The sequence below is a fragment of the Triturus cristatus genome, chromosome 3_1 (genome assembly GCF_964204655.1).
Source record: "Triturus cristatus chromosome 3_1, aTriCri1.1, whole genome shotgun sequence".
NCBI classification, from domain to species: domain Eukaryota; kingdom Metazoa; phylum Chordata; class Amphibia; order Caudata; family Salamandridae; genus Triturus; species Triturus cristatus.
In genome coordinates this window covers 1042861366-1042875079 of record NC_140583.1, presented here as the reverse complement: position 1 = coordinate 1042875079, position 13714 = coordinate 1042861366, and the positions used below count along the sequence as shown (strand labels likewise).

General features: G+C 42.6%; 1 protein-coding gene across 2 annotated transcripts in view; it reads left to right on the top strand.

The window, feature by feature from the left end:
- HSPB2 (heat shock protein family B (small) member 2) overlaps nt 1-11211 on the top strand; it is a 246183-nt gene extending 234972 nt beyond the window's left edge. Inside the window, exon 2 of one of the 2 annotated variants that reach the window (XM_085646439.1) lies at nt 10444-11211. In XM_085646439.1, the coding sequence (XP_085502565.1) occupies nt 10444-10889 (446 nt within the window). In that variant the 3' untranslated portion in view covers nt 10890-11211. The remainder of the gene's footprint in view (nt 1-10443) is intronic. The other variant, XM_085646440.1, reaches the window with a different exon arrangement.
- The last annotated feature ends 2503 nt before the right edge of the window (nt 11212-13714 follow it).

Sequence of the window (13714 nt, the reverse complement as noted above, 5' to 3'; positions counted from 1 at the left end):
GTTAGTCAGACTCAGTTACCACCAGTATCCGTCTGAAAAAGTTGAGGGTACAGGATGATTTTGCAACAAGGCTTGTTTCTGCTCTTCTGTTTGTTCTTTCTGCACGTTATACTTCTTCCTGCACTTTTCTTCGTCTTTGAGGACTTCTGTTGCTTCTTTCTGCATTTCGTTTTTTCTTTCTGTGCGTTTTTCCTTCTTTCTTCACATGTCCTATCTCTGTAGGCATAGCTAGAAATTAGCATTTAAAAAACCTTTGAAATTCACTGAAAAAAACATAGGTTTCAAGCACGTTATAGCTAGGAATTAGCATTTAAAAAACCTTAGAAATTCACTGAAAAAACCATAGGTTTCAGGGGCGTTATAGTTAGCTGGACTTTTCACTCGTACAAAACCATAGAAATTGCCCGCAATGCACTGCCGATGACGTCACATATTACATCACTCATGACATGGTCAGTGACATCACTCATGACACAAACACTATTGCAGCTGGGGGAATTCATGTAATCACTTGCAGAGTTCCGCCCCAGTGGGCGTGTGCTTCAATGCCTCCTGGGCCTCGTAGTTAGATATTGTTTTTGGCCAGTGATCAAGGGCAAAGTGTTGCCCGAAACACGTCTGATCAAAACCTAGGACAGAAAGAGAGGGGATACAAAGAATGTGCATTAGACTAACTTAATGCTTCATAGTGTGCCACAGCCGTGTGCACAAAAAACCACAGAAAAAAGACAACGAGACCAGTAGGAGAGTCTCCTCAGCAAGCACAGGCAATGTGGGGCAACCCAGTCGAGTCTGCCGGCAGGCCAGTCACACGGCTCTAGGGAACATAACCGTCGAGCACCTGGACCCGCCAGAGACCACTGGGAGACACACAAAATGCACTGTGCCGTCAATTGCAGGACATCAACATTTTGGGGAAATGCCCACTAGCAGGAAAACTAATATGCGGCAGGTATGCTCAAACCCCTCTCAGATCGTGTCAGGGAACCCGACTGTTAAAGGGGATGAAATACATCCATAGCCGCAATACACTGCCACACACTGAATGCTCCTCACAAACACCAGTACCCATCTCATCAATGCCCAAAACCCCTTAAAGGAGGTATAAGCACCTCTCTTGGAGTCCTTACCTCCCACTGTGAGGCGAGTTGCTCCAATGGCTGAAAGCGTTGGACACCCGCACCTAGCCGGGCTAGTAAAGGAAAAATAATGAGGACAGGTATGAGCAAACAAATACCAAGAGGCAGTCATCATCCTGAGTGCGAGCTGCTCAGTTTCCTCGTCCCTACTAATGTCTTACTCACAGTTATTCAAGAGAAAAACCAAGACCGGTTCAATAGGTATATATTAGGGCCTAATAGATAGGTACCTGATAGAATGCAAGGCTGAACTGGAAAGGAATGGACAGATCAGAATATATAAAACACTCAACAAGAGTTACAGGTATAAAGATAGACCTTTTGTATTTATTTTACTTTTTGGTTGAAATGCTCATTTCAATTTTTTACAAAAGTTTTTTTTGTCAAGTAAGTACATATATCAATTTTATACAAATATCAAAACCAATCAATAAATATATCTATTAATCAAAAACCGCTATACTTGTTATGCTTAGCACTTGTTGTTTAGCATTACCATTCATCCAATTCTATATTAAGCATACTAAGATGGCGCCATGTTTTCGAACAGCGTGTAGAGCTTTATTCATACCAGTCCTCTTTCCATGTTTAGTCTCTCCCCTCTGACCCACGGCCTCATTGGTTAGTGGCTAATTGACGACATGTATTTGAGATGGGTGGGTTTCTCAATACCTCCAGCGAAGGTTATAGTGACGCCGTTCCTTTGCCGTCCCTGTGAAATTGATGGATGTGGGATCTGGATCTTTCATCAGTTAGTAAGTATCCTGTGTTTGTACTGTATTTAGTAGACGTTCATTCGTTAACGTCTAGTTACGCAAATACAACTCCCATTTTGCTTGCCCGTTCTGGACCCTTCATCAGCTAGTAGTTGCTCTGCGGCAGCATTTCATTTAGTAGACGCTTGCTTTCCAACGCTGATGTATGCGAATATAACCCTTATTGTGCCCGCCTTATATCTCTATCAGCTGCGGACTGTTTAATCTCGATGGTCTATACGTTGCAGTCCTGGCCGGATGATTTATTTATTTTTTATCCGGCAATTTCTATATCGTTTTAGAACAGCATGTGAAGAAATTAGATTGTTTTAAGGCTGCTCCCAGTTAGCTTCAGGGGCCGCCTTTACTTATCTTCGCTTGTTCATTTATTTTTTCTCATAGAAACTTTGTGTATGCGTTCCAGCAACCATCCTGGTCTCGGATATTTGGTTATCCATCCGTTAGTGCTAAACCTTGTATTTTTACGCTCCCAATCCGACGAGACCTCCTTTGAAGCACTCGTTGCTCGCACCTAGAGGGCGTCATTACTGATCCAAGTATGTTGTTGATTAAGTATACACTTTTTGTCGCTATACTCAGCTATGTCCTTTTGGAATATTTTGTCTAAGGAGAAACCTGTATATTGTTAAATCTGTTTAATATTAAGGGTATATACTGCCTTTCTTAGATTTCTGGTGCTTACGACTTGAGCATATACTACACGTCCACTGTCCTGCTAGACGAAAGGAATCTTCTTTATTGTTGAACTCGGCTGTACGTTCCTTCTGGACACCGGACTGCGTTCGCATATAGGTTCGGCAGTTTGATATCCACGGCTCTCCAAGGATTTAGTTTTTAGTATGTATTATTATTGGGTTTTTGTTTCCCCCATTTACTGGCGTAATATCCACTCTATGCACTTGAGAACCTTGAATATTGGGTCTGGTGTTTCTTCTTTAATCACTCATGTTGTTACGTGATTTTTTTATGATATATCAGTCCTTTTCCTCTCCCCTTTTTTCCGCCTAACTCTATTTCTTTGACATTGGTGGTTGGGCTCACCGTTTCCTATCACGTTACACTGACATATCAGGGGTGATTTGCTCTCTTTAGCTACTACTGGACCCTTTGGGCCATATTTATCGAGTTTTTGATTGATAGCTATTTGCGAGTAACTGGAACTGTTCTGGACATATATATATAAATGTTTCTTTTGAATATGAATGTATGCCAACATACTGAACTGTTTGTTGAATTTACTTTATTGTATTGTTTTATACATGTTTATTTGATTTTCTAGATCTTGTTCTTGCCCCCTGTTATCCCCGGTCTACGCCCTGATGAAGGTGGGGCCCCCGTGTGGGTCCTATACCGAAACGCGCGTTGGCGCTTGATTCGATGACCTTCTTCCTCTTAAAGCACCATCTGGCTTCTTCTGGATGAGATACAATCACTACATCTATTTGAACACCTAAGGATAATTTGTTCTCACCCCCATTCTGATTTGATGTAATTAATGTGGTTTTGATTGAGTGTGTGCATGGATGAATTTGAGTTCTATGTGGGGCATCAACTATGTTTTTGATTAATAGATATATTTATTGATTGGTTTTGATTGTTTGTATAAAATTGATATATGTACTTACTTGACAAAAAAAACTTTTGTAAAAAATTGAAATGAGCATTTCAACCAAAAAGTAAAATAAATACAAAAGGTCTATCTTTATACCTGTAACTCTTGTTGAGTGTTTTATATATTCTGATCTGTCCATTCCTTTCCAGTTCAGACTTGCATTCTATCAGGTACCTATCTATTAGGCCCTAATATATACCTATTGAACTGGTCTTGGTTTTTCTCTTGAGTTTTTTTGCTATTTACCCCGCATATACCGGTTCTTTATTGTTCTCTCGGGGTCCCCCTCTCCTAATTGGTTTACTCACAGTTATTCTCAGGTGCCAGATCCTGTGCACCTACCCCGTCCAGCCGCCTGCATAATTTACATAAACACATGTGCGTGTATAAAATAATTACACTGTAGCTCTCTCCCTTTAGAAACACTAACCCCATTAGGTGGCCAAGCCCCTACTATGCAGAACCTTTGCCCTATACACACCTCTTCACGGAGAGGCCACGCACTCTAGACACCCATGCCCCATTATTTCGCTATGACCCTATGACACAAAGCCATCACCCTGTGCACAATCTTTTATCTACAGATTCTCAAACACTGTTAGGTGATGAAATCCTTACTATGCACAGTCTTTGTACTGTGGACAACTCTTCGTGGAAGGTCCACACCCTCCGCACACACAAGTAATACTAGGAAACCAAGCTTGTTGCAGATGCATACATTCTTAAGCAGTGCAGAAGCTATAGCAAATTTCCTCAAGATAAAGCTCATTAGTATTTTTGTTAACTGACATTTTCACCTAACTATAACAGCACCTTAATGTGTGCTTTTTTCAGTGAATATTTAGGTTTTTATACCACAAAGAATGATCTTACCAGCATGCTTAATTATAACATAACTGGCATGTTGCAGACAAGCCCTACACCCAACCCCACTGTGGGTACCATATATAAGGCAAGCCTATTGGCTTATCAAGGGGTCACCATATTATTATATAAAATCAATCCTATTGGCTTTGTCAAAGGGTAACCTCATGATTATACAAGATAAGCCTATTGGCTTTGTTGAAGGTGACCACACCAATAAACAAGGAAAGCCCATTGGCTTTGCAAACAATATAAAATGTATTGGAGGCTTTTTTTACCTCCACAAGCCACCTAATGCAACCAGAAACCAAACCACAAGAGGGCCCTGTGGCCCTCGCTGAAGATCAAAAGCTTCAGCTTTGGGATTGCTTAGAAACACCATCAACTTTTCCTAGGGTCACTCTGAATATATGGATATGCTATCACTTAGATTTTCTTCATTATAGTGTTGCCTAATTGCAGGGTCGGGAACAGTGTTGATCTCAAGTCTCTGGAGATAAGATTCAAAATAGCATTTTAAAACAGTCGATAAATAAAAATTGACTCAAAAAGGGAGTTCGAGAACAGAAATTTTGAAAAGAACATGAAGGTTTATTGAAATTTAAGTGCAATACAGAAAATAGAAAAAGAAGAATGTAGCATCAGTCTAATTAAATCATTGAAGTGAAGGCTCTCAGGGCCAGATGTGCAAACCGATTTTTCGGTCGCATAGTAGTCACAATCAGGGAAAATTGGCTGAGTCTAAAATGCGCAGCAAATCAACAAAAAATCGCGAAGCATCCCTAGAGGCTCAGGAGAGTTATATAGTCGATTTCAGCATAGAAAATGATGGGAATTGCAATGTCTCCATGGTGTGAGCAAAGTATCATAATTTCAACATATCATATTGCGATATATTAAAACGACATAAACCCTACTGCAAAAATTGGGTTACTGGTTGACGGGGGTGAAACCCTACTCAAACAGTGACAACAATCCCTGTCAGGGATGAAGTCGCAAGTAAACCCTAAATTAACCTGTGCTCAACTCTCTGGTTGCTTGTCATATACCAGTCAAGCTTAACTTGGAGGCAATGTGTAAACTATTTACGCAGCACTTCAAGCAGTAATAAAGTGAAAACAACACACACAAAAATCACCCACCAATTTAGAAAAATAGAGAAAATTGTAATAAATAAATCAAGACCAAAACAACATCCAATCAGTTGAACTGGAGATATGGAATTTTAAAGATTTAAGTGAAAATAATGCCAAAAGCACAAAGCGCTAACTGTGGTTATATCATGGCGCTGGACCGGGACAAAGTCACAAATGGAGACTGAACCACGATGGAGTGCCAGCCAGGTACAGGAATCTACTTAGGCCCGCTGTACGTAGTACCTTAATATTGGTTGTGATAGGATGCTAAGTCCTGCGTCGAGAATGCAATGCGCAACAGAGGCAATGCGAGGTTCAGGTGAGGAAAGGCGTTGTGTAGTGGCAGTTCCGGGGAGCTACGTAGTGCAAGGTGATGTTCTTGTCTGGAGAAGTGTCGTGCAGCACCGATTCCAATGGGCACCATATGTGCTAGACAGTGTCCTTGCATGGAGATGCGTTGCACACCTGCAGTAATGGGCTGCATTGAGTGAGGGGATGTCCTTGTGTAGGCATGCATCCCACAGCGACAGTTCTGATGGGATGATGTAGGCTGTAGAAATCCTTGCATCAGGAAAGTCTGCATAGCATAGACAATACGTCAATTCCAACAGTGATGTGTCGGGCACCAGAGGCGATGCATCGGTTCTGTCGGAGGCGCGCTGTGCTGTAGAGGAAATGCGTCAGTTCTGCTGGATCCACAGATGGGCTGGCAGAGCACCTACAAGCCCGCTTCCATGGGTTCCACGGTGGCACCACTTTGGAGGGCAGGATTCACAGATGGCAGAGTCCAAGTGCTGTGGTCAAGAGTGTTGGAAGTCTGTTATATCCCTTAGGCTTCTGAACCAGATGCCAGCGAACTAGCCATAGAGTCACTGGTTTCCGGCATTCAAAGACGCAGGTCCAGTCATTCTCACTCAGTCAAGGGCAGGGCAGCAGGTCAGCACAGCAGGGCAGCAGTTCTGCAAAGCAGCAGTCCAGCACAGTCGCAGTTCTTTCCGCAGTACAGACATCCTTTTTCCTGACAGAGTCCACAGGTACAAAAGTGTACTGAAGAGTTTGGTCTAAGGGTCTAATATTTATACTGGATGCCCACTTTGAAGTGGAAGAAGCTTCTAGTGATTTCCACCACCCTGAGGTGTCGGGTATCCTCTTCCTCAGTGTTCTGCCCCAGCTTTTTTGGTGTCATAAAAGGCAAGTATTAAACCTTTTGTGAGAGTGCTAAGGTAGAGCCTTTGTGATGTGCAAATGTGGTAATTGACAGCTCTATCCCTCATTAACTCAGAGTGGTCCATCCTGCCAACACCCATCTTCCCTTTATCTCACTGTCTGGGACCAATACACAAAGACCAACTGCCAGGGACACATAGTCATAAGACCCAGGGATAGGATGCAGGCACCAGATGGTTAGGACCAGACAATGCCAACTTTCTAAAAGTGGCATTTTCAGAATTGTGACTAAAAATATGACTTTCCCATTCAAGAGGGTTATTAATTACAATTCTTTAAACACCAAACTCGAACTGCCTACCTGTTCCTAATTGGAAATTGCAGCTTATTAAATGTAATAAGGTCACTCAATGCTATCCTATCGGAGAGGTAGGCCTCACAGTAGTGAAAAACAAATGTAATCAATTTTCCCTACCAGGACATGTAAAAGTTAGAAGTACATGTCCAACTTTTTTAATGCACAGCACACTGCCCACAGGGCTGTTCAGGTCCTACGCTATGGGTGATGTTTATGTACTAAAAAGGAAGGTGTGGGCGTGGTAAAACGTTTTTTTTGTCGGGTCGACATGGCAGTTCAAAAACTGCACACACAGGCTGCCATAGCAGGCCTCAGACATGTTTAACGGGCTACTTAAGTGGCTGGCACAATCAGTGTTGCAGAATTGAATTTTTATGCCCTGAGCACATGTAGTACCACTTTAGTAGGGGCTTACAAGTAAATTAAATATGCTAATTGGGGGTAAGACAATTCTACCATGTTTCTAAAAAGAGAGCACAAGCACTTTAGCATCGATTAGCAGTGGTAAACTGTGCACAGTGCTAAAGCCAGCAAAAAACGAAGTCAGCAAAACATAAGGGTGAAGGCAAAACGTTTGGGGATGACCCTGCAAACAGGCAAAGTCCAACACCTACCGTCTTAGCACTAATTCATTGTATGAATAGTGGTTCACCCCTTATGATCTAATGTCATACATGGGTGTCAGAATAAACTAGTTACATAAACAACAGAAAACAATTGTGAATTAATGCAATGCAGTGCGTTAGTAGGAAGAGCCTAGAATAGCAGCAAAACGGCTTCCTTCAGCAAGTTCTCCAAGAGCAATATGTCATATAAAATAAACATTGTTCATTGTGCTTCGTGTGGTGTAAAATGAGAAAAAATAAACACACAATGAACATAATGAAATGGCAGCTATATTATAAAGATGGAGTCAAGTCCTTAACTGAGGCCTAGTTTAGTCTAGGACAGAAAAACACATTAGAACACATTATAAAGATTCTGTTTTAATTACAATAGCTTCATGTTAAGACACATGCATGAATTCAAATTTATATGCACATATGTAATTCAAGTGTGGATTTACTTCCACATATACGCCCTAGGAACACAGGGTTACTTTTAATAAATGATTTCTGGGGGGCTGCTGCTCTCGCTGCAGCCTCCCACAACACTTTTGTATGCAAGTGGGTGCATGAGTCTCTGGTGGGTATGTAAGTGGGTGCAGGAGTCTCTGAGTGGGTCTGTGATTGGGTGCGTGAGTGTCTGAATGGGTCTCTGAGTGGGTGAATGAGTCTGTAATGGGTCTGTGACAGTGCAAAAGTGTCAGAATGGGTATGTGAGTGGGTGCATGAGTGCCTGAGTGGGTATGTGAGTGGGTGCACATGTCTCTGTGTGGGTATAGAAATGGGTGCATGAGTCTCTGCGTGGGTATGTGAGTGGGTACATAAGTCTCTTAGTGGGGTCTGTGAGGGGGTGCATAAGTCTCTGTGTGAGTATGCAAGTGGGTGCATGAGTATCTGAGAGGGCATGTAAGTGGGTACATGAGTCTCTTAGTGGGTCTGTGACTGGGTGCTTGAGTGTCTGAGTGGGTCTGTGAATGGGTGAATGAGTCTTTGAGTGGGTCTGTGACTGGATGCATAAGTGTCAGATTGGGTATGTTAGTGGGTGTTTGAGTGTTTGAGTGGGTCTGTGAGTGGGTGTGTCAGTGTCTGAGTGAGTCTGTGAGTGGGTGCATCATTATGTAGTGTATCTGGGTGTGTGAGTGTATAAATAAAACTGTTGGCAATTATTTGTATTTATATATAGATTTTGTTTATATTTTCACCAATATTTTCGATGAAGTCAATAGTCGTGACGTCCCCTCAATGGTGCATGAGAAGTGCGCACTGACAATCGCAACATCGTTGCGAATATCATGTGTGATTAAAAAAAAATTGGACACATAACTTGTGTTTCTAACACACCCATTTATCAAACATGTACCACCACCCTGACCCCTATGTCAGCTGTCACAGAAATTTTCAGCCCTGGCAACTGTTCCCCAATCAATAAAAAGGTGGCTGCAACTTTCTGTTCAGGATGGGGCCAGCCAATTACAGCATTTCTGTTGGCGCACGTATTCGTGATTATCCACAATGTCGCCGCCAAATATCCCCGAACGCAGATATCACTATCTTTTTCAATTTAAATTTCTCAAGACCTCCTGAACGGATTTGCATCAAGTAACAAAAAGCACAATCTGTGTAACAACATCTATCCTTCTGGCAAATTTGTTGTAATTCCATCCAGCGGTTAGGACTGTAAGTTCGACCAAGCATCCTATAGGAATTAACATGGGAAAACACACCTTTTTTTGGACCCCGTTTTCTCGGCCCCTGCTTGGTTGATCACCCTGAAACTTGCCATACATCAGGACTTACTATGACACTTTTTGGGGGAAATTTTCAGGAAGATATAGGCAAGTCAAAAAACGCTTTTCCTATGGAAACATGGTCCTAACTATAACTACCTACTGGCGCCCACCAGCAGGTAATATGTATATATATACATATATCTATATCACATTCGCTGGGGCATATCCTACACCACAATGTCAGGGTCAAGTCACTGTGCAAATGCCTTTCTGTCATAGCTTCTGGTCTGGCCTTTCTTTAAATTTGATGATGATATAAAGTTCTTGTATTTTGCTATCATTTACATGTGATGCTGTCACAGAAAAGCTTCTGTATTTACACGACTGCTAGTTCACACTGAGGAACCGAGAGTCTTTGCATGCCAATCATGCCGGGACTTGTGACTTGATTTGTATACGTGAGATCGGATTGAATTTTGATGTCATTGTTACTTGAAAAGTGTAATTTTTTACTTAAAATACAGTTTACGTGGGACATGTTTGGGAACATTACGGGATAGTGCCTAGTCACCTCCTTCTCAAATCTTTGGATACTACAATAAAAAAACTTCTTTAAGCCCTGAGGAAGTCCCTATGTTTATGAACGAAACATATTGGCTGTGTCCTTGTCCCTGCTTTTAAAACTGCAAGAAAAGAAAGGATAAATTCTCAGAAAAAGTCTAATTTTATGTGATGTCTAATTTCTGTATTGCAATGTTTTTGTAACTCTGTTTGTTTACTATCCTTTGATGGGTATAATTTTCCCATATGAGACTTCTTTACTTTGAACTAATATATGAGTGTGCTTCTCGCTTTTGCCTTACATTCTGTATTTACCTATTTTTTAAATTAGATGATGTCGTAGCATGTTTTTAGTTAAGTATTTCTACAGTGAAACATTTCTCCGCTATCAAAAAGCTAATATTAGTGGTGTAAAATGAATGCGATGACTCGAATGTTGTGATCTGGGTACTGTTTTTAACTAATGATTATGACATTATTTGTTTCTCTTTTAAGGTCTGTCTCCTGAAGACATTCTTGCTCCCACTTTGTATCATGGCTATTATGTCAGACCCAGAATCAAGAAGCAGGAGGATCGAGGTTTCTCAGAGATCAACAAAAATGACCACAAGTTCCAGGTATTCCTTGATGTGTGCCATTTCATGCCCGATGAGATCGCAGTCCGTACAGTGGACAACCTACTGGAGGTGACGGCTCAGCACCCACAAAAGCTCGACCAACATGGCTTCATCTCCAGAGAGTTCAGCCGGACCTACATCCTGCCCGTTGACGTGGATCCCCTGCTGGTCAAGGCCACGCTCTCCCATGATGGCATTCTGAGCATCGAGGCTCCCAGGCGAGGCACGGAAACTCCAGCTAAGATCCATCAAGTGAAGATTGAACTCCAGCAAGAACAAAAGAGTAAGAGCCCCAGCACTGGTAACAACAATGGAGGATATTGAACATAATGAGAGTTTGCAGAATTAGCAAGGATTGCAGGGGTTCAGGATACCATCAGCAAATGTAATTCACGTTTATTCCATAGCAAGACTGAGCTCCAACAAGTGTCGTTAATGTCACGCTTGGTATTAAGTTCATATGGAGACTGTTGTCCAACCTTTGAATCCATGCATTCTTATCATGTACCTTGAAGAATCTGTCCTACCATGAATGATTAAAATATTAAATGTCCATCTACAGAAAGTCAAGCCTTATTGTCTGCTAATTAAATAACTACACTCAATCTCTCGCTTTCAGGGTTCCATATAAAAAATGTTTAACCCCACCTAGTTCTTGTTTGCATTTATACAATGTGTTTGTTGCTGTTTAATTACTTTGTTGCACTGGCGTTTAAGAACAGTCACGCGCCTCTCCTCTTCGACTGCTCCAGTTCAGGTGCCAGGGCCCAAGTCACTGCCTGAAGCATGGCCCAGAAAGGCACGGAGTTGCAGCCACTCTGGTGCCGTTGTGCAGCACGGCCAGGCACTTTAGGGGCAAGTCCTCCTTCACAAATTCTGGATGGGCACCAATAAGCGATTGACCAGCTTGCTGCTGTGTGTGGGGTTCCTCCGGGGATCTTCCTTGTCTACATTAATTTTTAACAGGCCATGAGGCCACTGGCGAGAATAACACAATCTCATAAAGCCATACACCAGTCTGAAGTGACTAACACTATACTTGAAGTATATTTAGAAATCCTTCATAAGAGTGTAACATGCACTGCAGCAATAAACAGTGAAGTCCTTTACATCATGGATCCATACACATACTGTGCTACTAAAAACTCTGAGAGGATTGACACATCGCATTCAGCCGATTAGTCAAAATGAGCCAACTGTATACAATACAATGGAAAACAGATCATCTAACACCAAATCCAAGGACATCAAACTACCTTGACTCCGTTCAACAAGACGCACGGGCAGGACCGGACTGGTTGTAGTGGGCATCAGGCTTTTCCCCAGGAGGCTGGAATGGTGGTGGCCGGTTTTGTTCCTTTGGGCCTGTTTTGCAGCAGTACTGCAATACCGGCCTCAGTAACAAAAGCAGTAGTGCTTCACACTTGCACCCCCATAGGGGGCTGGTTCGACAAAATTTCCAGGGCTGCTTTGGGTTCCCAGTCTGGCCCTGATCACGGGACAGCGAAAGGCAGACAAACTAGTAAAACGTTAGAGGGCCATACAAATGAAAGAAGAGTGATGTACACATGCTTATTACATAACACAAGGTAAATTAACACAGCATAACGTACTAGAACTGCTGCCATTTAACAGACCCAAACTAAAAGTTAAAGCATTGGTGATACCAATCTGCCGAACACCTCTTTCCAATGAACATAAAATGTGTGGCCAGAATGGGAACCGGTATCCAAGGTCCGAAATGTGGGACTTATTGTTGAACAGCCACACAAAACAGTGGCGACCCACACAGTTCTGTAAATCCAGGAAGCAGTTCAGCCTAGAGCTGCTAGACCGTTCCTAGTAATTCAGTTGAGGGGGCCACATGTGCCCTGTCTTGAAGGCGCGCCATTGCAGGGTAGAATTTATAATTCGTTGCTGATGTGGTCTGAGGGAACTGCCGACATGTTTTACGAATAGCAACAAACTTACTTATCAGAAGCTTGCTGTAGGTACTCATGAATATCACCCATGACACTCTGTCACCTGTCTCTAAAAAGTCTTCCATCCCGCACTTCCGTGTCCATCAACCTCTAATGCTAAATTGCCCTGCTCTCCTCGCCCTCTGAAGCAACCATTGATATTGCAAAGACCTGGCAGCGACAGTCAGGGTCAGTGAGACCCGAAAGCTGAATGACGACACCAGAAGAGGTAAGGATCCGGAAACTTCTTCATTCTGCACCTCATTCATATTCCCATTACCTCTCACTCCTTTCAAGTAAACCACCTCTCGAGAACTTGGAACGGCCTCATGGAACCCACAGGAGAGTCCATCTGCCGAACCCGGGCAAGGTTCCACTGGAGCTGTCCACTCACTGCATACCACAAAGATCAACAGCTGCATGACAAACAGAAGACTGACAGTGACACATCTGCACTTGGTTGGTAACACCACACCAATGAGCTGTGTTTTGATGATGACGCAAGCACTGGTTGTAGTAGGGTTGCATCAGCATTGCCAACACAACTCTTAGGAGGGTCCCTTGTATGACCCACCACTTCAGCTTCATGATACGGTTCTGAACCTCATGCTTGACACCGAAAGGATTCCCATGTAGAGCCCACTATAAACTCATTCTCTGCAATTCTTGCAGAAGAACTGAGTGAATGAATGAAATAATGAATTAATTAATTCATTCATTTAGTATTTGTATTGCACAACTAATACCCTACAAGAGCGTCCTGGAGCTTCTTCAGAGAAAAGGGCTATGAACAGAATTAAGTATAATTATCATGTACTGATTTTTCTTTCTAAAGAACAAATACTTGGGGTCCGCTCTCATGTTGAGTGCAGCCGCGGCCTGTGTAGGTAAGAGTGGCGGGGCCGGGTGGGGGTGGATTTCGACAGACGATGACGAGGGAAAACTAATTATTCATTTAATTTTCCCTCTTGGTTGTTTGTCGAATTCCCCCCTCTCCCCACAACCCGGCTTCACCGCTCTTACCTGCACGGGCCGCTCCTGGTTGAGTAGCCTTTTACTTGAAGATTGAACCCAAAGGGGGCTCTTATCTTTTACACAACTTTCTCCTTTACTCTATGCTTAAATGCAGCCTCAAGTTTGCTATTGCACTTTTGGGTAACCTCTCTGAGCCTCCCGCACAATACCAAA